Here is a 26,524-nt window from a genome sequence, read left to right on the forward strand (position 1 = left end):
TCAGTTCATCCCACCTGTGCTCGCAGTAGCGGCCGATATGATTCTTGCTGCACTCGCAAGTGTAGCCCATTGGGGCACTGGCCTGGTGACGACATATGCCTCTGTTCTCACAAGGATTTAGCTGGCAGACATCAACGCAGTGCCCTCCATAGTATCCTGCAGGCAGGCAAAGACACTTTATCACTCAAAGAGCTGTCTAAGTTGATCGAGTTACTGCACTCAGCTCGGCGTTTCATAAAGAACATCAAACTACTAAGTTCAAGTGATGAAACAGATCAATCATTCCTAACTATCCTATAAGCCGCACAGCAATAGTGTGTGTGTACTCTTGTATTTGTATAATTGCTGATCATGCCACGCCATTTTACAGGAAAAGAAATCAAAGGGAAATCTTGAAATGAAAGGGAATTTAGACAAATGTATGAAAACCAATCTCATTTTTACAGATTATACATTTTATCCAGATTCTATTTTATGTTCTTAGATATCGAACAGCACAATACAAAAGAGAACTGTAAAAATCGACAGTGCAATAGCAACCGGTCCCAGAAATTGTAGGGGCCCCATTGGGCCTAAATACAATAGAAAGAAGAAAAATACATGTTTTCTGGAGCATGGACTGTTTACACCCTAATAAAAAGAGTTATACAGGTATGGGACCTGTTATCCAAAATGCTCGGGATCTGGGGTTTTCCGGATCATGGATCTTTCTGTAATTTAGATCTTCATACCTTAAGTCTACTAGAAAAGCATGTAAACATTAAATAAACCCAACAGGCTGGTTTTGCTTCCAATAAGGATTAATTCGTTGGAATCAAGTACAAGGAACTGTTTTATTATTTCAGAGAAAAAGGAAATCATTTTTTTTGATTATTTCATTATAATGGAGTCTATGGGAGATGGCCAGTCGTTAATTCTGAACTTTCTGGATAACGGATTCCATACCTGTACTACGTAACCATCTCATTTTAAAGAGTTTGGGAGTCTTTTAGAATGTAGGATATTTAAAGGATAAGAAAGATAATAGAACGCCTACTTTCACAAGTCACAGTTGAGCTCCATGACCATATGAAGTTACTGAGGTGCAGGCTAACGGGAACACCTTAAAGGGATACTGTCATGGGAAAAAACATGTTTTCAAAATGAATCAGTTAATAGTGCTGCTCCAGCAGAATTCTGCACTGAAATCCATTTCTCAAAAGAGCAAACAGATTTTTTTATATTCAATTTTGAAATCTGACATGGGGCTAGACATATTGTCAATTTCCCAGCTGCCCCAAGTCATGTGACTTGTGCTCTGATAAACTTCAATCACTCTTTACTGCTGTGCTGCAAGTTGGAGTGATATCACCCCCCTCCCTTTTTCCCCCCAGCAGCCAAACAAAAGAACAATGGGAAGGTAACCAGATAGCAGCTCCCTAACACAAGATAACAGCTGCCTGGTAGATCTGAGAACAACACTCAATAGTAAAAACCCATGTCCCACTGAGACACATTCAGTTACATTGAGAAGGAAAAACAGCAGCCTGCCAGAAAGCATTTCTCTCCTAAAGTGCAGGCACAAGTCACATGACTTGGGGCAGCTGGGAAATTGACAAAATGTCTAGCCCCATGTCAGATTTTAAAATTGAATATAAAAAAATCTGTTTGCTCTTTTTTTTCAACAATATTTTTATTGTTTCACAAACAAATGCCAAATGTACATCACAAAAGTGTGGCAGGTCATCAAAAATAATGTAAACAGTCATGGGCGGTCACAAGCAAAATATCAGTGCACATTGACATCAACTTTGGTTACACAATAATAAAACAGTAAAATCAAAGAGCCACCTAGTCAGGAAATTACATGGAAAAGACTGGGAAATAGCAAAATAAGTCATCGGAACATTAATACATCACAAAAATAAAATCGAGTGATAGCAAGAGAGTCAAATGGAAAGAAGCTGATAAACATTGGGATCACTGTGTCTGTACTCCAACCAGGGCTGCCAAATCCTTAGGAATTTATCATGGGTGTTATTGAGAAAACTAGCTAATTTTTCATTCACCATAATCCAATCCATTTTATGTTTAAAAGCTAGAATAGGAATAGCTCCAGCTTTCCATGCCTTAGCGATGGTTTGTTTCGCAGCCAAAAATATACATGTCAACAGTTTGTGTTGTAGTTTAGAGAAACCATCACATTTACCATTCAAAAGTGCTATCATTGGGTCTCTCCTCACATTAATGTTAAAAACAGAGAATATGATAGTGTGGATCCTAATCCAAAATCTAACCACCCTAGGGCACGTCCACCATATATGGTACATGGAACCAAGTTGTTGGCAGCCTCTAAAGCAATTGGGATCCGCCGTAGCAACCCCTTTCGCTATCCTATCAGGCGTCAAATACCATCGAAATAATACCTTGTAGGAGGCCTCCAGCAAAACAGTATTCATAGAACTAGATTTAGTGATTTCCCAACACTTCCCCCAATGTTCCATATCATATGAACAAGAGACATCCTTCTCCCATGCCCTAACATAAGCGTGATCCCTTGGGTTTAATAGGTTATTTAAGGCGGAATACAATAGCGAGATCATTCCCGTGCGGAGGGAGGGGCGGAGACACCAGCTTTCAAAAAATGTCAGACTATGTTGTGACCTTTCCCAGTGGGTTTTCAGTGAAGATATATAATGTAACACCTGCAACGCTCTAAAAATTTCAGATGACGGAAGGTCCCATTGGGACTGGAGGAGAGCTATAGTAAGTGGGCCCCTAACGTTATAGCAGTCATAGATTCTAAGAATATTGCTAGAACTCCACCACCGGAAAAGGGCAACATTCTGTCCCGGTGTAATCTGTTTGCTCTTTTGAGAAATGGATTTCAGTGCAGAATTCTGCTGGAACAGCACTATTAACTGATTCATTTTGAAAAAAAATTTTTTCCCCATGACAGTATCCCTTTAAGGAGCCAGACAACAATCACCCTCTATGGTATTTGACTGATCAGCCCAAGGGCTGGATAGATGGATACAAGTTGGCGAACAAGATTCTATCCGCAGCCAAGAAGTAGGTATTAAAAGCAGCAAAAGAAATACCCACCTGGGTGACAGATACAGGAGTAGCTCATCCACTCATTCACACAAGAGCTGTTTCCAGAGCATGGGTTGGAATCACACAAGTTGGGGGTACTACAGCCAGGTTTAACATTTAAGGCACTGTTTGGCTTAGGCAAGGTTATTCCACTTGGTGTCTCTCCTAGGCGCACCCCCTGGGAAATAAAAATAAAATCATAGAATTTACTTTCTAACAAGAGTCATGTGACTTCACAACAGGAACATAGAGCAAAAATACCAATTTCTTACCTGTATGCAGCCTTCAAAGCCATTTTGCACCTCTCGGGTTCCAGAAACTCCTCCAATGTACAGGTGCTTGACCCTAAGGCCATGCAACTCGCTGCCAACTGTTACAGTGTCCTGTGGAAGAACATTCAAAATTTCTGAGAATGTGAAATTAGACAGACAACTGAAATAAAATGACTACAGTGAAATACACTTCACCCAGGCACAAATGAAAACCTTTTCAGACAATGAATTTCCTTTCAAAGGTTGCAATAGATCTTCTATATAAACGATTGAAGCTAATGTAGAAGATGCAGTGAGGGTACCTGATAGAGCCCATAGTCAAGGTTGATGCTGATAACATAACGAGTTTCACGCCCACTGCGCACATCTCGTAGCTCCATTTGAAGGTCATGCCATTTCCCATCATTCACTAACATCTGATCCAAGAGAAGGGCGGAGGTTCGACTGGAGCCACGGCTGACAGAGAATGAAATCAGGCCAGAAACAAGCTGGGAGAGTTGGGACAAAACAATCAGTTATGGGTTGTATGAGCACCAAATGACTATTGGATAGTGAATAGGTTGGTAAGATGTTGGCTCCTTGGGGCTAATAGGATCCATATGTAAACAGGTGTACCCCTGACATCATTTCATCTGTTGAATAACTAATACATTGTCTACAGTATCCCATTATTACATTATTAAAGAACACTTTTTTGTCCCCTTTAATTGTAACTTACATTGAACCTTTAGGGTACAACTACACAGTCGTTTTCCCCGCGATTATGCCAGATCTGACGCTCTGTGGCAAAACGCAGGCGTCAAGTCGGATGCAACGGAAATCAAGGTAAGCAACCTGAAAGTCGGATGGTGTCGTTCGTCCGATGCGACATGACGGTCGGATGCAGAAGCTGCATGCTGCGTAGCATCTGACAGACGTGTCGGATGAACTCTGCGACACCATCCGACATTTGTATTTCTTAGGGTACAACTACAAGGACGATTTCGCTGCAATTGTGCCGGATCCGATACTCTGCGTCAAGTCAGATGCGACGGAAAACAAGATAAGCAACAGAAACGTTGGATAGTGTCACAGAGTTCGTCGCTGCATCTGCCTCCGACAGTCGTGTTGCGTCGGATGAACTCTGTGACACCATCCGACATTTGTATTTCTTACCTTGTTTTCCTTCGCATCCGACTTGACGCCTGTGTTTTGGCGCAGAGCATCAGATCCGGCACTAACACGGGGAAATCGTCCGTGTAGTTATACCCTTAGTGGCAAATAATCTGTGCCTTCAGTATTTATGGGTATGTACCTATAGCAACTATAATTGTGCATTCCCAAGGGTCAACCACATGGCAAACCACCAAGAAATCTGTTGCATCTTATGCAACCATATATTTCTGCATCCAAGTGGGTGGAGAATAACACTATACGGAAAAATAACGTTTGTGATCTAATTACTCCTGCATGCAGCGGTCTCCATCCCAATGAGAACACAGCCATATTGCTGAAAGGGAGCGATTCTTTATGTTGTGCTGTACAGCTGAGCGCCAGGAAAGCACATAATGGTAATTGTAATGCTAACCTTATGTTGCAATTTTATAAATAAATAATAACAACAACAATAATAATAATATATACAGACTTCTCTGAAATCAGGTGGTAGATGTAAAAAAAAATGGCAGACCAGTAGGTGGACACACATTTATCAAACCAGGAAAGGCAACAGCCAGATAAGTAATTGGGCCAATTATACTAACCTGACACAGAATAGTGGTGTATTGACCAGCATGCGCCTGCAGCAACAACCCATCTGCCCTATGGGTTCTAAATACCAATCCAAGAAACCAAGGAACGGAGATTTTCACGTCGTTCTTAAAATCCCAGTACAGGAGGCTGCTTCCATTGAACTGGTTTGCATGTTGCAGTGCTGGGTGTAGAGATATGAAATGTTGGGTGAGTCAAAACGAAATACAGTACTACTAAAATGCTGTAAGATGAGATATGCATGAATTCTTCTACCACAGTACTGCAAAGAGCTTGCATAGGCTCCAAGTAACTGCACGCCATCTGCTTGCATGAGAATAAAGGATTAATACACAATATTGGATTGATAACACAGACTGCAATTGATTCTCTGATTGCACTCATGTATACACACATCTCCATCCCAGGCCCATCTGTATGCTATGGAATGAAGTACCCCTACTGGACTTAATCAGAGCATTGCAATTCACTGCACAATTTCGATTCAAAAACGACATGCGCACTTGCAATATCCTGATTACCTTCCATAGAAGATCCTTTATTTCCTATAATAAAGCGGCATCTTCAGAAGAAATATGAGGGTTAAAAATTCAGATAATTTATATTAAAATGGAGAGTGGCTTAGATGACAAGAAAAGATCAGGGAAGGCTTGAAAAATCTAGATCCAATCCAATGACGTCCCTTTCAGGACTGGGTTTCAAGAAGGCAACATCTTACTTAAAATGATTTTTGAAAGCATGAATATTTCACATTCATTAAACATTAAAGTTTCAATCGCTTTTCGAAGCAAAGACTTTCTTTGGTCATATCAGCAATTATAACTGGATGAGAGTAGGTGCTGAATAGCAGGATAATTACCTGCTGGGTGTAGTAGCTCTTTGTTAAATGTAGCAACTCTCCATTACTCACTACTAGGGATGTAGCGAACTGTTCGCCGGCGAACTTGTTCGCGCGAACTTCGACCGTTCGCGTCCGCCTAATGTTCGCGAACGTTTGGGAACGTTCGCATTTTGAGTTCGCGTTCGATTCGAATACAAATCGTTCGACCATTCGACCATTCGACCGCTAAAATCGAACGATTTCCATTCGTTCGAACGATTTCCATTCGTTCGAACGATTTCCATTCGTTCGAACGATTTCCATTCGTTCGAACGATTAAAATCCTTCGAACGTTCGATTCGAATGAAAATCCTTCGATCGAACGATTAAAATCCTTCGAACGTTCGATTCGAATGAAAAATCCTTCGAACGTTCGAATCGAACGATTTTAGCGGGTGTTCGAAGTTCGCGAACGTTCGCATTTTTTGCCGGTGTTCGCGAACGGCGTTCGCGAACACCAAATCGGCAGTTCGCTACATCCCTACTCACTACCTTACTACTGGGTCAGTGATGGGCTAGGTTGTGGATAAATGTTTGGTTGTTTGGTATAAGAGGGGTTACATGTATGAGTTTAGTGCATGTATAGGGTTCAGACCCAAGCCTTTAGAACGTGTTAAAGGAGAACTAAAGCCTAACTAAAGACATAGGATAGAAATGTTGTTCATTATGTTTTAGGCTTCTTTACCAGCCCAAGGCAACCACAGCCCTTTAGCAGTGAAGATCTGTGTCTCCAAAGATGCCCCAGTAGCTCCTCATCTTCTTTTCTGCTGATTCACTGCACATGCTCTGTGCTGCTGTCACTTACTGAGCTTAGGGACCCACTCACAATATACAGCACACATAGAATAGAAATGTCACAATATAAGGCTGATTAGTAATTAATACAGATAATTACTACATGACAGCACAGAAACCAGTGCAATTAGCATCAGAATTTAATAATCAGCAAACCTGTAGCATCAGCTTATATTACAGGGGAAGCTCATTTTCTGCTGGATAATTAGTGACGAGCCCTAAGCTTAGCTTCTCAACAGCCAATCAGAGCCCACTGAGCATGTGAGTGTCACAGACACTTTCCAAGATGGTAACCCCCTGTGACAAGTTTGAAGCCCTGGATCATTGCTGCTATTGACAAGCTGAAACTTTAGGCTGGTGCAATAAATCAGTATATAAAATATGGCATTTTTAGCCACGTTCATATTTAGGGTTTAGTTCTCCTTTAAGCAGTGTTTTCTTCTGCATCTTTATTAGTGTGCACAGCACTAAATCACCCCAATGTCTTCCTATTAAAGTCATTCCTATGTATGGAAGGGCTAAGGGTGTACTGGTAGGATCACTGGGCACAATAGAAAGGATTTGTGTAAATTCTGTGTTTTCCATACAAACTTACAATATGTTGAATTTACACGTTTGATGTGCTTGTGTATGGGCAGCCAGATAGAAGTCTTTCTCCTAGCCTTTATACAGACAGCTTATGCATTGGCTCTGGCCTAAAATGGAATTATTGTATGGAGGACTCCACTGCAATATCAACACTTGGTGTTAATTCATCACTTCCCTTTTTTTTAAAGATAATTGAAACAGTTAAATAAATAGCAGTACTATACAAGCTATAGTTTTACAATTTGGGGTCTGTTGCTACTCACCTATCCTGCAGTCTTTGCCCCCAAATCCCAAAGGGCAGTCACAATTGAAGGAGCCCCATGTCGCAGAGCAGGTGCCTCCATTCTTACACGGGTTGGAGTCACAAAAGGTATGTTTTCCATGGCAACCTATAGAGGGAGCATAATTACAGCATATGGGTTCCATCTGGCATGTATGGTATACGGCAAGATTGTACATCACTTACTGTGTCACACTGTTACAGTACAAGGCTTTCTATTTGCTTTATACTAGATACAGTTCAACTATATCCAACTGCCTGTGCTTTCTATTTATACCAGATCTTAAGGTGGCCATACACGGGCCGATAAAAGCTGCCGACAGACCGAGTTGGCAACTTATTGGCCCGTGTATGGGGCCCCCGACGGGCTTCCCTGATCGAGATCTGGCCGAAAGTCGGGCAGATCTCAATCGGATGGGACTAAAAATCCCGTTGGATCGCGGCCGCATCTGTTCGTTGATGCAGTCCCGCGATCCGACCACCCGTAAAGCCATCGTTAGGATCCGATCGTTGGGCCCTAGGGCCCACGATCGGATCAGCCCGATATTGCCCACCTCAAGGTGGGCATATCGGGGAGAGATCCGCCAAACGAGCGGATCTCTCCATGTATGGCCACCTTTACTGTTGATCTTGCTTAGAGAATGCTGTCTGTTTATACTAGATCGTCCAGAATGCTTTGGACCCGCGGTTTTCCAGATAAGGGGTCTTTTCATAATTTGGATATCCATATCTTAAGTCAATTAAAATATCATCTAAATATTAATAAAACTCAATAGGATTGATTTGCCTCCAATAAGGATTAATTATATCTTAGTTGGGAAAAATAACAATGTACCGTTTTATTACTACAGAGAAAAAGGCAATCCTTTTTAAAAATCGGAATTATTTTATTAAAATGGATTCTATGGGAGATGGTCTTCCTGTAATTCGGAGCATTCTGGATAATAGGTTTCTGTATAATGGGTTTAAGGATAACAGATTCTATACTTGTAAAGTATATGGCACTGCTTGTGTCTCTCTTATACATTAAAGGGCATGTTATACTGTATATTCTATACTAGATAAAAAGCTTTTTAAAAGCAGGATTTAAATGAATCCAAGTGATTGGCCCAACCTAATACAAACCCTAAAAATCATGAGACTAAGGGAGTTATTTATCAAAATCTGAAATTTTCTGATTAGTCATTTAAAAAAAGTCATACCAAAATGTAATCCACGGTTTGACTTCATTTACTACATTATTAAAAAAGCTTGATTTATTCGGATCGGGAGAAAAATCGATAAAGTCGTGCAAAAACCCGAATCATATGGGTTTTTTTCGAAATTTTTTCCAGAATCGATTGATTTTTTTCTGCCTTTTTCCAAAAAAAAGTCTGAATTTTTGCTCAAAATAGTTGGATTTTTGGGCTAATTCCAGAGCAGACCACAGAAACTTCCAAATAGGATAGGGACCTCTGCTATTGACTTATATACAACCTCGGCAGGTCTGAGATGGCGGATTTCCGATTCTGACTTTTTGCATCCTCAGGGTATAATAAATCTTGAAAAAAAAGTTCCACTAAAAATTCAGATTTGAACTTTAATAAATAACCCCCTTTATTTCACAAAATTAAGAAACATTTTTCCACTTGCATAGCATATGCTAATGGGGTTTATATTTGGTTTGGCATTCAATGTTACCCACATTTTTTACGAAGGATACGGCCAAATCTCGAATCTGAACCCTAGTTTTCATACGCTACGAATATAGACATAGTGGATTCGATGCATCGCTACTAAATACAGGATATAGTTAATAATTAACATTTTTTCTTGCCCAGTGGAGCTTGCAGTCAGTATGCTTACAGGCACATGTTCTCACTACAGCCTACCAGCATGTGTTTAGACTAAGGGAAATCTGGCACACAGAGGAAAGCCATGAACACTGCACACATAATGCCTGGTCAGACGTAAGCTCAGGAAGCCGGGGAGGCAGCAATTCCTACTGTGCTGCTAATGAACTATTGAACACCAGCAAACAACTAACATCCAATAATATGAGCTGCAGAAGTGAGTTACCAGCAAACGCAAGAGTAAGCATTACAAAGATCCCCCCGCTAGGAAATAGTGGTTGCCTGTGTCAAGCAGTTGCTGCACTCATTTTGCCGCACCTGTATCACACTGTTACAGTTCATTGCCGGCCATCTGCTTTGCTCAGGGCTCGGTATATATATTTCACTCCTAGCGGCATTTTTACTACAGGTATAGGATTCCCTGGATCCGGAAACCCGATATCCAGAAAGCTCCGAATTACGGAATGGCTGTCTCCCATAGACTCCATTTTATCCAAATAATCCAAATTTTTAAAAATTATTTCCTTTTTCTCTGTAATAATAAAACAGTAGCTTGTACTTGATCCCAACTAAGATATAATTAATCATTATTGAAAGCAAAACCAGCCTATTGGGTTTATTTAATGTTCAAATTAATTTCTAGTAGACTTAAGGCATGAAAACCCAAATTACAGAAAGATCCGTTATCCGGAAAACCCCAGGTCCCGAGCATTCTGGATAACAGGTCCCATACCTGTATATATTTCACTGGCCAAGAGGCAGAGCTGTAGTACAACCGCTTCCATTTGTTTTACACCAGACAGACCACACTTATTTATTTCCCTGCTTGTAATACATGGAGAACAGGCTCCTCAAACGGTTTCACATTAAATTTCAAATAAAAACCACCTTTAGATAAAGAACAAAATATTCTGTATAGTGACATCAGACAGGTAATACTAAAGCAACGGTCACCCTTTATACATGATAGAGCTCACACAGGGAGCACAAGAAGATATATGCACAATAATGGGCCTAAACTTGCATTCATCACAACAAATCTCTGCCACTTCAAAAGTGTTGGAGATATCTTCACGCATTTTAAGATCTTGTATGTTTCTACTTGCACAGGATTCACAGTAGATAACAGATAAGTGCTACTATAGTTTATATAAACAAGCTGCTGTGTAGCCATGGGGGCAGCCATTCAAGCACAGGATACACAGTAGATAACAGATAAGTACTACTATAGTTTATATAAACAAGCTGCTGTGTAGCCATGGGGCAGCCATTCAAGCACAGGATACACAGTAGATAACAGATAAGTACTACTATAGTTTATCTAAACAAGCTGCTGTGTAGCCATGGGGGCAGCCATTCAAACACAGGATACACAGTAGATAACAGATAAGTACTACTATAGTTTATATAAACAAGCTGCTGTGTAGCCATGGGGGCAGCCATTCAAGCACAGGCTACACAGTAGATAACAGATAAGTACTACTATAGTTTATATAAACAAGCTGCTGTGTAGCCATGGGGGCAGCCATTCAAGCACAGGATACACAGTAGATAACATATAAGTACTACTATAGTTTATATAAACAAGCTGCTGTGTAGCCATGGGTGCAGCCATTCAAGCACAGGATACACAGTAGATAACAGATAAGCTTTGTAGCATACAATGGGCAGGGCCGGATTTGCATAGTGGGCGCCCCTAGGCCCACTACCATTTGTCGCCCCATGTCCCCTTCAGGGGGACAGGAGCAATGGGGATTGGGGCACGGGAAATTAAAATCCACGGTGTTTTTGAACCAATGTCAGTGTGGTTGGGCAGCATGCCGCCCCCCTAAAATCCTGCCGCCCTAGGCCCGGGCCTAGGTGGCCTTTCCACAAATCCGGGCCTGACAATGGGATTCTACAATGGGATTCTACAATGGGATTCCCATGTGCTGTGTGCACATGGGCAGATAAGCAGCTGAATCAGTTTAAAGGACCAATATCAGCAGCTTTAATCTGCCCGTGTAAGGCCACCCTAACTGTTCCTTTAAGAAAAACAGCAGCGCAACCAGTTCTCTTTGCACAGTATATTGTGTATTTGTTACAAAATAAAATATAACCCATTCTGCACCTGTTGTGTTATTGTAAATTGCACCCTGGTATCTAGGGCCACATGTAGCAGATCTCGACCTGTGGAAAAATGCACTCCAAGGGGGTTATTTACCAGATTTCGAATGCCAAAAACCTGAAAATGTGTGGTTTTTTTTTACTATAAAATCCGAATTTTTAGTGGAAAAAAACCCCACAAATTTTTCAAGATTTATTATACCTCGACCTCAGACTTGCCGAGGTTGCATATAAGTCATTTGGAGAAGTGCAAAAGCTATTTTGATCTGTGCTGGGTTTTGTGCTATAATCCAAACATTTTGTGGTTTTCAGGCAAAAATCAGAAAAAAAATCATAAGATTAGTTTGTTCACGTTTTTTCCAGCAAACAAAAATTTCAGGAAAGTGTATTTATAAATAAGGAGAAAAAAACAGTGTGGATTTGGTTGGAGTTGTTTTCAGAAAATATTGAGATAAATTTGGACTTTGATAAATGACCCTCCAAGAATCTGCTCCTCTTCTGCGGCTCTGCTGCAAATTTTGCCACAAATCTGTATCAGGCGAAAGAATTTGCTCATCCCTACGCTAAATACAGTACCGTATAATTTGTATGTCCCTGCTATCTGCAGCCAATACGTCGCAGCCTGTCACATAGTTCATTGCTCGCCATCAGAACTAGATACCGACTAGATAAAAGTCGGTAGCAGAAAAACGATTCGCAATGTGAAAATGTATGCCTGTATTTTGGTGGGTGTGAATTTAATATAGGTTTTGTCAACCCAGAATACTTTTTAGTGACCACTTCCGTCAGTGAGAGAAAGATTGTGAATTTTATCGTTTGTGCCAGTGCGCAATCTATTTAATAAACTTACTGAAAAAGTTGTGATGTTTGCTCCAAAAGATTATGACACCTTCAAGCACTTCTTAATGTGCAATTAAAATGCGCAATGCAATAACATTAGAAGAGTATTATATTGTGAAATGTGAACTTGTATTCTTATTTGTGCAAATTGTTTTTGTCTTTACGACTTTTATTACATTACCCCCTATGCAAAGGGTTTTGCTGCAGTTTTTGTCAGTATTAATGCATGGTACATGTTTTACCTTTGTTCATGTTTAATTTCCAGCATTATTTCAGCTATTAAAGGGGTGGTTCACTTTTAAGATAACTTTTAGTATGTTATAGAATGGCTCATTCTAACCCCCATCTAAATATAAATGCTTTGTAAGGCTACAGATAAATTGTAATTTATTTGCTACTTTTTATTACTCGCCCTTCGATTCAGACCCTCTGCTATTCATATTCCAGTCTCTTATGCAAATCAATGCATGGTTGTTAGGGTAATAAGGACCCTAGAAACCAGATTGCTGAAAATGCAAACTGGAGAGCTGCTGAATTAAAGCTAAATAGCTCAAAAAGCTCAAAAACCACAAATAATAAAGACAAAAAAAAAACAATTACAATTTGTCTCAGAATATCACTCTCTACGTCATACTAAAAGTTTTTTATGGCGAATAACCCCTTTAAGTATAAAATCAAATGATAACCAGTGTAAGCAAAAGTATATAGTCAGCACAGAACTCTCTCCCTTAAGAACAACTGTAAAAACCTAAAGGAAAGAGTGCACAAAACAGCACAATAATGCATGTGCTTCCCCTATGTTTTTAAGATTGCTTTCAGAACAAGTCAACTTTTAAAAAAAGGTTAAGTAAAGGTGGAAAAAAAAAACCCTCAGTTGAAGGGTGTAGCCATGTGTCTGAAAGCCTCATAAAAGCAGTGGCGTAACTACCGGGGGAGCAGGGGGTGCGATTGGGCCAGGGCCCACTACCACTCGGGGCCCCCCCAGCAGTAGATGGGGAATGGGGCCATAAATGCGCCCGTTTCCGGCCGTACGGAGGGGGCGGGGCCCGGCTGCACTTCCCGCGCCAGGGCCCGCCCCCCTCTAGTTGCGTCTCTGCATAAAAGTGCACATGCAAACACAATCATGGTGATTAAAACGTAAATATATATACTGTTTTATGAGAAGATGAAACAGAAGCCTGATACATTTCGTGCCTAAAGGGGCACTTAATTAGTAAGCACCCCTTTAGGCATGAAACGTATAAGGTTTGTTTTACAGTTGATTGAACAAATGATCACCCAAAATGCAATGCAGACCCTACTGAAATGACTTCATAGTGAACGTGATATTGTCCTACCTGCAGATGTGCCATTGTTTGCAATGTAAGACGCAAAGTCAATCTTTTTGTGGTCAACGTAGAGATCCCTCATGCACCCTATAAATTCCCTGTGCGCTACAGGGAAATTCTCGGGAAGATTGGGCACACCCCCTAAGAGCAAGGGTCCGGTGAGGTCCAGAGATCTATAGGAAAGATTCAGAAAAGCAAGATAGGTTTATGCCGTTGTCTTTAGAGACTTAACCACGCAACTTTAGAAATCTGAAGTGATTTGTATTCTTTCCAGCTGGAAGGCTTTTGGGGAGATTAGTCGCCCGCAGTAGAGAAGATTTGTCACTGGGTGACTAATCTCCCCGACTGCCACCACCCTTAACTGAATTTCGACCTGATTTATGAACATGAACAGGCTTGTCACTATTTTAAAGTATCACAATAAGGTAATCACGGTGACATTTGGCTGTTATGAGCATTAGTCTATAATCTAGAATAAAGTGTTCTTACTTTTTGGAGCTGGACTGCACTCCTTCTGCTGCACATGAATAGTTCCCAATCTCATTGCCAAACTTTAAAGCTACAGAAATGTCACAATCGTCAACTGCCAGGACAGCAATCTTCTCTCTGGAGGGTCCCTGAGCCACCCCCATGGATTCCGTCTTGGGCTAACAATGAAAAAATATAAGGGAAATATGAGTCAACACTTTGTATAGGAAGAACGTCAGTGCTAACAAGCTGCACTTGAAATGATGATAATGAAAGTGGGATTGCCATTGACATAGAACTTTATTACCTGAAGAATTAAGCTGCTGCCAGAACATCTATTTACTTAGAAATGGGTGCAGATGCTGAAGACCCAGCATGATGTTCAGACTTCTGTTAATGCTGATTGTGTGATGCTCTCATTTGCCCCTTGAACCTTAAACGTTGGACTCTAATGCCCTAATTATGTCCCCACCCTACTTTCCTGAATTAAACTTACAAGTCATCACGGTAGAGGATAATTTACAAATAAAAAAAATACTGTCGATAATATAAAAGGTCACAAACACAATCACAGGGTTAAGTATCTGATCTGTTTTTAGATGTTATAAAAGGAACAGTAACATCAAAAAATGAAAGTGTTTTAAATGAATGACAATATAATATAGTGGTGCCCTGCACTTGTAAAACTGGTGTGTTTGCTTCAGAAACTCTATTATAGTTTATATAAACAAGCTGCTGTGTAGCCATGGGGGCAGCCATTCAAGCACAGGAGACACAGTGCAGGGCAACACTATGTTATATTTTCATTACTGTAAAACACTTTCACTTTTTAGTGTTACTGTTCCTTTAAAAGAGGAGGTGGGGTGTGAGACAAAGCAGGGCAGTAGGGTGAGAATAACAATCATTTTTCTAGGAGAAGGAAAGCTATTAGCAGAGGTTCACATCATAAACCTTGCTGGGCAACCCCTGATGAGATCATATGTCCTTTTAGCTACTGGGAAGCTAATATTAATTGCAATGCATTTTTTAAGCCTTCTTGCACGTCCAATCACCCTTAAAGCAATAACACCAAAAAGTAAAAGTATTTTAGGGTCAGGGCAGATTTGGGGAGATTAGTCATCCGGCGACAAATCTAATCTTCTTCGGGGTGACAATCTCCACAAACTGCCTCCCGCCGTCTAAAATGCAAATCGCTGGCGGGATGGCACTTGTTTTCCGAAGTCGCCTGAAGTTGCCTCACAAGGCAACTTTGGCCGGGAAGGCAGTTTGGGGAGATTAGTCGCCCCAAAGAAGAGGAGATTTGTCGCCCCAAATCTGCCTATGTGCCCTAACCCTTAGTAATTAAAATAAAATGTACTGTTGCTATGTATTAGTAAAAGTTATGTGTTTGCTCTAGAAAGACTACTATAGTTTATGTAAATAGGCCAGTGTGTAGCCATGGGGGCAGTCATTTAAGTTAAAAAAGGAGAAAGGGCACAGGCTACTTAGCAGACAACAAATAAGCTCTGTAATAGAATACAATAGTATTCTACAAATCGGTTATCTGCTATGTAACCTGTGCTTTGAATGGCTGCCCCCGTGGCTACACAGCATCTTGTTTATATAAACTATAGTAGTACTTATCTGTTATGTAACCTGTGCTTTGAATGGCTGCCCCCATGGCTACACAGCAGCTTGTTTATATAAACTATAGTAGTACTTATCTGTTATCTACTGTGTATCCTGTGCTTGAATGACTGCCCCCATGGCTACACAGCAGCTTGTTTATATAAACTATAGTAGTACTTATCTGTTATCTACTGTGTATCCTGTGCTTGAATGGCTGCCCCCATGGCTACACAGCAGCTTGTTTATATAAACTATAGTAGTACTTATCTGTTATCTACTGTGTATCCTGTGCTTGAATGGCTGCCCCCATGGCTACACAGCAGCTTGTTTATATAAACTATAGTAGTACTTATCTGTTATCTACTGTGTATCCTGTGCTTGAATGGCTGCCCCCATGGCTACACAGCAGCTTGTTTATATAAACTGTAGTAGCGTTTCTGAAGCAAACACACCAGTTGTACCAGTGTAGAGAAACAATACATTATATTTTAATTACTGTAAAACACTATTAATTTGGTGTTACTGTTCCTTTAATACTTAGGCAGCAAACACAATCAAGCGCACACCTACATCAAACATACAATAAGGAGTCTGCTAATATACAGACAGCAAATTGGAAACTACCATCTGCAACTCAACCACTGGTAGAGGGAAGTCTAGAATTGGTCGTTAGCATCTAATTATAATCCTCAAAGGAAGGTGCTGATGGCTCGTAGGGCCTAAAACAGATTAGGGCTATCGCTTTTATAGACTCTCGGACCTACGTAGCTTGTCCCTCAGGAGATTCCTTCCCCCTCACTCTCCAGATAATGGGGTGATTTCTCAGAAATGACTGGTGCAGAAGATCAGATGAAAGAGATGAATCAAAGATCAAAAAATGTTGATGGTGATGTCAACCCTTCCGTGTACCTTATTGTAGTACCGAAGTAACACAGTGTGCCATCTTCCATCGCTGACCCCTCCAGATACATATGGAGTCACCAGGGTGCTGGATTCACCTTAGAATTACACAGTGGAAATGTACGTCAGGAGTCGAACAACATTACACAGTAATTGGTTAGAAATTGCAGATAAGGCATCTTTATGTGCTATTATAAGAGATCCCAATAAATTCCTTATCTCAGCACTAGCCATACACAGCAGGGGAAATGCTGCCCTTTTCAGCCCAGGCAGTGCACTAATGAAATCCATATAATGCCAGTTCTCTCAGCTGCCCTTTGACCTCTCCATCAATATCCAACAGATGTCCTCATGGCCAGGCTTCCTCTTGCTGTTCTGGAGCATTAATTAGGAATTGTTGGTGAACTGATTATGGGCAGAGACCTTATTACGGATGGATTTTTAAAGGGGTGGTTCACCTTCAAACAACTGGTTGTTTTCAGATAGATCGCCAGAAATAAAGACTTTTTCCAATGACTTTCTATTTTCCATGTGTCACAGTTTTTCTAATATTGAAGTGTAAATGACATTTTTCACCTTCAGAAAAAGCTCTGGTAGTGGGGGGGTCGCTGACCCTGTTCTAAATGGACACATTTAGTTGATACATTTCTTATCTTTGTCCCTGCTGAGCAGAATCTCTGGGTTTCATTAAAGGCAGCTGTTAGAATTGATACAATAGTTACTAATACTCCAGAGATGCTTTTGAGAAATGTATCAACTAAATGTTGCAAAATTTAAAGTTTGGAGTCTGCACCTGAATTACTGAACTGTCAGACTCAAACACCAGAGACACGAACATTCAACTTCAAACTTAGATTTTGGAAAAACAGTAAAAAATAAATAATGGAAAGTAATTGAAAAAAATAAGTCTTTATTTCTGGGGAACAATCTAAAAACAACTGAATTGAAAAAAGTGTTTGGAAGGAACAAACCCCTTTAAAGGACCAGTAACATCAAAAAAAATTGTTAGTATACTACAAAAAAAAACACCAACACATATTAAACTTTAAAATCGCAAAGTCTTTATTAAGAAATAACTTACCAAAACTCACGCTCCTCTTCAGAAAAGGCGATCTGATGATCATCGTGCGGTGCTCGATTTCTCCTCCCTGCCTTTCTTATAGGAGATAGCCAGGGAGGATGAATCAAGCGCCGCACGATAGATCATCTGATCGCCTTTTCTGAAGAGGCGCGCAATGTGTAATTATAATTTATATTAATATGTGTTGGAGGTTTTCTTTCGTAGTATACTAACGACATTTTTTAAAAAAACATTTATGTTACTGGTCCTTTAAGAGCCAGCATTATTAATGAATATATTTCAAGTAACTGTGGCTTCTTGCAGTTGAGCTCTTCTCTATACCCTTGTGAGATATGCCATTGTTCTGGTCACTGACTGTAGATGTTTTCCTAGAATATGGCTGTAGTGGTAGTAGTAGTAGTAGTAGTAGTAGTAATAGTAGTAGTAGTAGAAGCTGTAAGGCTTGACAAAGGGCCATAGTAGCCCGAAACGTTGCCTAAGGCACTTTAAGTAAAGATTCACTTTTTTCAAATCACCAGAGTGCTGCTGCTTTTGTTGATCTGAGTAGTAGCAGCTGTAATACCTGATTTCACATTACAATTGAAGAAAACCCAATATGTTTGTCATAGTACCATGTAATATATGGGTAGATTTGCATTTAGAGGCCTGGAGCACAATTTGTTACAGTTATGCTCTTTTTTGCCCCTCCATAGACCCATGCCCCTAATCCTCACCAGTTTCTTAAACCAATCTACTTTTAGTCTCATTATCCCTCCAACTCTGTATGTGAGATTGTGCATCAGTCCCATTATACCTGTGCCACGGGGGTACCACTTAGTTCCCAGGGCATTTATGCAATCAAACCCCCCGCAGCTATGCCACAGATTCTGCAGAAGCTTCAGCACAGATGGATAGGCGCCTCTGATGAATAAAGTGCACATTATTGGTTTTTCCCTCGCCAGAGACTGTCACCTTTTCAGTCCATAATGAACACTGCCACCAGGCTTATAGACCTCATTAACCGCTCCTCCTCTGCCATGCCACTCAGCCACTGATTCTGCCGAAGCTTCAGCACACATGATAGGCGCCTCTGATAAATAAAGTGCACATGACCACAATACTCAACAGGCCAGCAAAAAAAGATATTTTACGGATTATCATGTAGTAGTGTCATCAACTGAACCCAACATCCACCCAAGCCAAAAGGGTTTTCCCTAATTGTATTCTCTGCTTGTTCACGCACTGCAGAAATGGTGGCATGCCACCTGCAAGAATAGAGGCCACAAACTAATGCTGTAATGGGATTGTAAAGGATGAACAGGGACTATTTGATATTATACCAAGTGCATAAATAACCCCAACTGTCTGGAGATAAAGTCCTCTTGTTTATTCTTGTTTAGTGTAGCTCAGAAAAGGCATTACATTAAATATGCATGTTCCAAGGCATCTCCAGGGACAGCTGGTGGTTTTCCTCTTAGATATGCTTTTATTGACTGATCTGACCAAGCTGTGGGCTTCAAGAGCTGCTTATCATGAGCAGACAAACACATTCACAGAGGCTCCCTAACCCAGACAAGAGCCCTCTAGATATTGCTACAGTACAACTGCCACATCCCACTGTCAGCTCAAGGTGAGTGGGGGTGCTTGGGGTTGGTCCTCTATGCCATAAACTAATCAACTTGTTGGTATTTGCTGCCTGAATCACACATGTAGATTTCTTCACTTGTTTACTTGTTACAAGTGTGTAGAGTCAGAACACTCCTGTGCCCTGATCCCAATCACAAATAAACCTTTTCTTGCCCTATTAAACATTTTCTAAAAATCATTTATTTATTTATTACAATTCAACATTTCAGGCAAGTTACCTGACCTTTTTTCAAATGAAAAGTTCCATTTTCATTTTTCAACTTATAGATATGGAGAACCCATTAGAAGAGGCTGTAGGTGATAGCACAATGCAGCACAAACCTCCTCAATGTATCTGCATTTATATGAGGAGCTGTCCTAGTGCTTGCCTTGTTTGGGGCAGTGTACTTAGGCTAGAGTCCTGCAGCGGGTCAGGTACCAGTGGGTTACCCACAAAAACCTGCGGTACCCTGATTAAAAGTTCCTGGTGCGGGTACAGACGTGGGTCAGCGGTTCTGCGGGTTTACAGGTCGCGGGTTGGGCCGCGGGTTTTCTCAATCTCGATTTTTACTCCTTTTTTCTGATCACGCCTACTTCCGATGATGTCACTTCCGGTTTACAATGACAGCACTTCCTGATTTTTGATGGTCAGCGGGTTGAGGATAAGGTACTTGCGGGTGGGGTAGTGGGTCCAAGCGGGTAAGAATGCGGGTTGCGGATTGCAGGTTGCAGGACCCGCGCAGGACTCTATCTTAGGCAATGCTTGCTAGTTGCTACATCACCCCTAGTGATCATAAAATGGCATTACTGTTGCTACTCCTGTCTCTTGTGAATTATTAGGCTTGCCAAAGCTATTTGGAATAAAAAAAACCCATAGACATTTCTGAAAATTTAAGGTACAGTTATCCAAAAACTCATTATCCAGAAAGCTCTGAATTACGGAAAGGACGTCTCCCATAGACTCCATTATAATGAAATAAACACAATGATTTCCTTTTTCTCTGTAATAATAAAACAGTATTTTGTACTTGATCCCATCTAAGATATAATTAATCCTTATTTGAGGCAGAATCAGCTTATTGGGTTTATTTAATGTTTACATGATTTTCTAGTAAATCCAAATTATACAAAGATCCATTATTCGGAAAACCCCAAGTCCTGCACGTTCTGTATAAAAGGTCCCATACCTGTATTATAAGTATAGTATATTTATATACTGTTTGCATCTGAGTAAATATCATATCTTATGAGGTCTTCGTCTACTGGTTCTGTTTCCACTAACATCCAAAGCAGAGATGTAACAAGATCTGACATACAGTTTATAAGGAACGGCTACTCTATGAAAAGAACCAGAACAGACCAGGGGCACAGAGTTAAATGTGTTATTTACTGGGTGCTCTAATGCTAATCTATGTGCATGTCTCTGATGATCTGTGAGAGTTGGAAGTGACAGACAGGCCTCCCAGAGGTCCCCATCACAAGGTTAATACTTCTCACACCAGAATCTCGCTATGAAATATTAATGGAATCATGTTCAGCCGAGTGATCTATCCAAATATCCTTCCACTTCAAGCAGCATGATTGCTGATTATTGGTGTGTTCTGCTAAATCATCCATGTTTAAAGGAATAAGGAAGTCACCTTAAAACAAAGATATATAAGAACTCCAGCGGTTCCTCTACTGCAACTCCCATCACCCTCAGCCAGTTGCTGCTGAGTGGAGAGTTATGGTTATGGAAGCTGTAGTTCAACAAAATGTTATCTTATTATAAAAATTGCACTTGAATTGTTCTATTCATTATAAAATGCCATGGTTCTAATGATGCCTTGATTAGACACACCCAACTTGTCTCCCTGCAGCTGCTGCAGAACTTCAGGGACCTGCACTTGTTCATAGTCATGGGATTCTGGGACTGTTTGGGCTCAGAAAGATATACAGAAGTCCAGGTTTGACATTCATGAGCTACACAATTGGTCCTACTGAGCCCAGTGGATTCATCTCGTTGGATGTGTTCCACAGAATGTTACAGGAGTGGGGTGGTATGTGTGGAATGAGATGGAATCAGTAAAGGTTTAATATTAGTACAGACTTCACCCTTTTCAGATGGACCATCATGAAGTTTTAAAACAGAAACCCAAGATTTGATTTCAAATTACTTTTGTAATGTAATAATGTTTTCAATGTTCAAAAATAAAATTCATTGCTGAAAGAAGAATTGTTACTATATAAAAGAGGAAAACAGTGAACGACTGTGAACAACAGAGCAATGCAATTTTGCCCTGACCCATAAAAACCCCCGGTGTTAAAAAAAAAACAGGCTATTTCCATATGGTGGGCTGGCACACTCATATTAAAAAAACAAGCTTGCAGAACCTGATTTGAATCCTACTACTGTAACTACCAGCAACATATTGTATTGCACCTCAGAATAACTTGCAAGTAAAAGGGTTACAATTGGATAATTAACATAATGCTCAGTATAACGTATGCAGTTGGCACAGAAGCCCATGTTCCATTTGGGACTGAAAGGCAGAAAGCCTACAGAACACAAACCTGTGGAATATTTCAGCTGCACCTGTCCGTCATTAATCTCCACCGCGATGAAGTCGTGTTTCTCATTCAGTCGCCCATTGTAGAACAGGAGGCCGTTCCTCTCCTTGGTGGCGAAGCTGAAAGGGAAAAGCAACAAAGAAATTCATTATGTCATTGGCATTCTGACACTGTAAAAATAAAGTAAAAAAGTAAAACAAAGAGGGAGACAGAAAGATAACCATTTAGACATACAGACAAAATATATTAAGACAGCATTGTAATATTTTTAGGGATGCACGGAATCCAGGATTCGGGTTCAGGATTCGGCCAGGATTCGACCTTTTTTAAGCAGGATTCGGATACGGACGAATCCTCCTGTCCGACCGAACAGAATCCAAATCCTAATTTGCATATGCAAATTAGGGGAGGGGTTGGAAATCGCATGACTTTTATCACAAAACAAGGAAGTAAAAAACATTTTTTTCCCCATCCCATCCCTAATTTGCATATGCATATGCAAATTAGGGTTCGGATGCGGTTCGGGACTCGGCTGAATCCTTTTTGAAGGATTCGGGGGTTCAGCCGAATCCAAAATAGTGGATTCGGTGCATCCCTAAATATTTTATAACTGGGTGCACATTATTTCTTATAATGAACAAGTATTACACTCAAAAGAGGCTTATGACATTACTAGACCATGATTATATTATCACTGAGCACCGTGTCTAAGGATATTTTCACATGTTATTCATTGTTCATTGTTGTGCCTCTTAATTCCGGCCTGGCCAGAAACAGGGGTAGGCAGAAGAGGTACGTGCCTCTCGGTCAGGGTTGTACTGGGCTCCCAGATTAGTGCACGCTCACATGTGTGCAGGGAGCATAGTGTAAAAGTCAGGAGGGGCCCCAGGTGACTGCCAGGAGGGCTCTTTGGGTTGGGCCGCCAATGGTCCAGTAGAACCGTGCTTCACACAACAGACCCCACAGGGGAGGGCCCAGCAACAAAGGGCTCTGATAATGGTCGCAGGGTCTACTTTACTACCACAGAGCAAGCACACATGGGCGTACATTTCATGCAGTGATGGTAGTGGGCAGGGGTGATTCGGGGGTCCTGCCGCCCTGAAGCAAATACCATTTTGAGCGCCGGGGCAGGTGTAGGGGGGCCACATTGCTAGTGCGGAAAGCGCAATCGAAATTTTGGCTCCTAAAGATACCAGGATTTCTTTGCCACCCTGGTAACTTGAGGGCTGCTGCTGCCCGAGGTTAGTTTCTCAACTCGCCCATGACAGCAGCGCCCCTGGGGGTGGCTGGAGCCAGGGCTCTATCTTGACAGAAGCTCCATGTTGGGGTCTGATTTTTTTATGGGGGGGGCATAAGGGAAAGCAGAAAAGGGGGTTTTACAATGGAGGCCATGATGTGCCCACACTTTGTTGGCCAGAACCTGCATGACCTGTGGGTCCCAGACTCATCTATATATCACAACACTAGAACAAGAGATATGCACACATACATACAGTATAAGGGTCAAGCCACACGAGCAGATTCGGGGAGATTACTCACCCCAGCGACAATCTCTCCGAACTGCCTTCCCCCTGCCCTCCGCCGGCTAAAATGAAAATCGACTGGGGGAAGGCACACACGACGCTTCGTTTTTAGAAGTTGCCTCACGAGGAAACTTCGGGCGACTTTGGAAAACAAAGTGATTGTCGCCCTGAAGAAGAGGAGATTTGTCGCTGGGGCAACTAATCTCCCCGAATCTGCTCGTTTGGCCAGACCCGTAAGATTGCCATGCTGAGAATCAAACTTAAGGTCGTTCATCCGCTGGAACACAGTATCAACCCCAAAAGTACACCAATAGATACACTAGACAAACACAGAAACACAGACAGACAGAAGAGGGCACACCTCTTCTTTGGGGCGACTAATCTCCCCGAACGGCTTCCCCCTGTCTTCTGCCACCTATAATGAAAAATCACATGCGGGATGGCAGACACGGCGCTTCATTTTCCAAAGTCGCTCGAAGTTGTCTCACAAGGAAACTTCGGGCGACTTCGGAATATGGAGAGCCGTGTGTGCCATGCAGCAGGCGATTTTTCATTATAACCAGCGGAAGACTATGGTTTTCATAGACCCCTACCCACCCAAAGCAGATGATCAGTTAACTAAGAACGATTGTATTGATAGAATAATTATTGCGTCTACTTCCTGGAATAAGATAAGCCATGGAACTCAGAGGTGACTTATAATATCCTCAGGCTGTATTTTATTTATTACAATACACAAGCTTCAGTCATGTGACAGCAATGACATCACTAAGCTCTGTTTATAACCGATGACATCACTAAGCACCGTTTCTAAAGATATAATATACAGGATATTCATGGCTCTTGTGTATTGTAAAATGATACCGACAAGTTATTATTCCAGAACATTAAATGAGGAAGCATATTACACATTCATCTAAAAAAAGGTTTGTCATCCCGATTTAAACAGGCAGTCTGATCATTACATTAAACAAAAATAAACAGTCCTTTATTTGTTTTTAATAACATTTTTGTTATGTTTTTAATAACATTACCAAGTCATTTACTTTCATATTCTGTTTAATAACTCTGTGCATTAATTACTGTGCCGGGGATGTGCTAAAAGTTCTGCGGAAACCCTTTCCTATTTAGTATGATTTGCATAAACAGTAATTAAGCCACCCCCGGGCACAGCGTAGTCTGGCCCAAGCATGCGTGAACATGACATAACAACAGCTCTAAACTGATGATTACTAGATCTGAGCTCTCGGAAGATCAGCACAACTATGACCCCAGGGGATATTTATTCACAGGGACAACAGGGGTGACACGGGGTCTGGCTGTGACTTAATGCTCTACAGGCAGGTGAGGGGCAGGTGAGAATCGCCTTTCTCCTTATGAAAATGGAGCAGTTTGTTCCTGACATGGAGTTCATGTTTATTCTGCTGGATGCAAATCTTTCATGCTGAGGAACTGACAAATTTCCTGTTATTATAGGGAGTACTGCATGTTTATATCACGTCTCAAAAGAAAACACAAGCAAATACACTTTTTTTTTAATATAAAAAAGCTTCTAGGAACTAGGGATGCACCGAATCCAGGATTCGGTTCGGGATTCGGCCAGGATTCGGCCTTTTTCAGCAGGATTCGGATTCGGCCGAATCCTTGTGCCTGGCCGAACCGAATCCGAATCCTAATTTGCATATGCAAATTAGGGGTGGAGAGGGAAATCGTGTGACTTTTGTCACAAAACAAGGAAGTAAAAAAAAAATTCCCCTTCCCACCCCTAATTTGCATATGCAAATTAGGGTTCGGATTCGGTTCGGTATTCGGCCGAATCCTTTGCGAAGGATTCGGGGGTTCGGCCGAATCCAAAATAGTGGATTCGGTGCATCCCTACTAGGAACATTCACAGATATACTGTATATTTAAAAGTATACACAGGAAGACAAATCAAATAATAAATATACACATAATTCATAACAAATCTCACCCTAACTGACATTGGGCCATTTGTCAAAAGGAAAAATAGCATTCTTACTTTATCTCTTCTAGTGTGGGCACCTCAGTAAAGGTTCTGCGCCCCCCGAGGGGGCAGCCCAACAGTTTGGGAACCATTTACGTATATTATTTTCTGGATTGCCCAGCAGGCCAAACGGAAGGATACAGTAGAAGCGGGCTATATACATATCATACCTCCCAACATTTTTGACCCCGCCCATTTCTGTGGCCACCCCTAATTACCATGTTCATTTTACATAATTTGTTTTGTTTTTGTTTTTGCAGGTTTGAACACATTTCTGTGGTGTTTAAGCTGCAGGTCACAGTTTCCCCAAGAGACCTGCTTATCTTAAATTGTTACAATTGTTTCTTTGCTTATCTTAAATTGTTATAAAAGTATCTAAAGGCACCTGCCACGTATTCTGGGTTCTCTGCCAAAAGCCAATTAAGTTTTAGAAACTTTGTATCTTTTTCTGGCTGTTTCAGGCCATTTCAGTAAAGATTAGGGACTGCGGGTTGAGCCGTCAAATTCGGGACTGACCTGCGAAAAACGGGACAGTTGGGAGACCCAGTGCCGTTTTGCCATGAGGCAAGGTGAGCACCTTGCCTCAGGCGGCAGGGAACGGCCAGTTACATGGAGCGGCAAAAAGCCGCCTCCTGTAACTTTAAGAGACAAATTTTCGGTTTTTAAACCGTAAATTCGGCTCTGCTAGTGCAGAAAGCGAAGTACGCGCTCATTACACTAGCGATGCCGCACCTTCTGACCCGCTCCAACGCTAAACTTTTAAGCGCGGATCGGGAGAGGGGGCGGCATCGGGGTTCCCCATGGCGGCAGCAGCCCACTGATCGCCCCTGTGGAGACCTTTTTTTTTTTTTTGTTATCTATCTTATTCATCAATTGGAACAGCAGCTCCATTTTACTTCTTCATATGTCAGTGCACTATACACTGGTTAACATGGTGCATCACCAAATTACATTTTCAAACATGCCCAATTGGCAAACTGACCGATATCCAAAGTACATAGTGATTGTCTAGGCAACATGTGCATACCCCAAATTGGCA

At 41.2% G+C, this 26,524-nt stretch overlaps 1 protein-coding gene across 4 annotated transcripts in view; it reads right to left on the reverse strand.

The window, feature by feature from the left end:
* The window catches only part of LOC108715881 (cadherin EGF LAG seven-pass G-type receptor 3), a 153,896-nt gene that overhangs the window by 36,388 nt on the left and 90,984 nt on the right, over positions 1 to 26,524 (reverse strand). For all 4 annotated transcript variants that reach the window (XM_018261406.2, XM_041561740.1, XM_041561739.1 and 1 more), the window contains exons 4-13: positions 21,961 to 22,076; positions 16,731 to 16,819; positions 14,235 to 14,392; positions 13,755 to 13,918; positions 7,623 to 7,748; positions 5,090 to 5,259; positions 3,650 to 3,835; positions 3,348 to 3,458; positions 3,085 to 3,253; positions 15 to 156 (exon numbers count right to left, since the gene is read on the reverse strand). In XM_018261406.2, coding sequence (XP_018116895.1) covers positions 15 to 156; positions 3,085 to 3,253; positions 3,348 to 3,458; positions 3,650 to 3,835; positions 5,090 to 5,259; positions 7,623 to 7,748; positions 13,755 to 13,918; positions 14,235 to 14,392; positions 16,731 to 16,819; positions 21,961 to 22,076 — 1,431 coding nt within the window. The remainder of the gene's footprint in view (positions 1 to 14; positions 157 to 3,084; positions 3,254 to 3,347; positions 3,459 to 3,649; positions 3,836 to 5,089; positions 5,260 to 7,622; positions 7,749 to 13,754; positions 13,919 to 14,234; positions 14,393 to 16,730; positions 16,820 to 21,960; positions 22,077 to 26,524) is intronic.

The sequence above is a fragment of the Xenopus laevis genome, chromosome 4S, assembly GCF_017654675.1.
Source record: "Xenopus laevis strain J_2021 chromosome 4S, Xenopus_laevis_v10.1, whole genome shotgun sequence".
In the NCBI taxonomy this organism is placed as follows: domain Eukaryota; kingdom Metazoa; phylum Chordata; class Amphibia; order Anura; family Pipidae; genus Xenopus; species Xenopus laevis.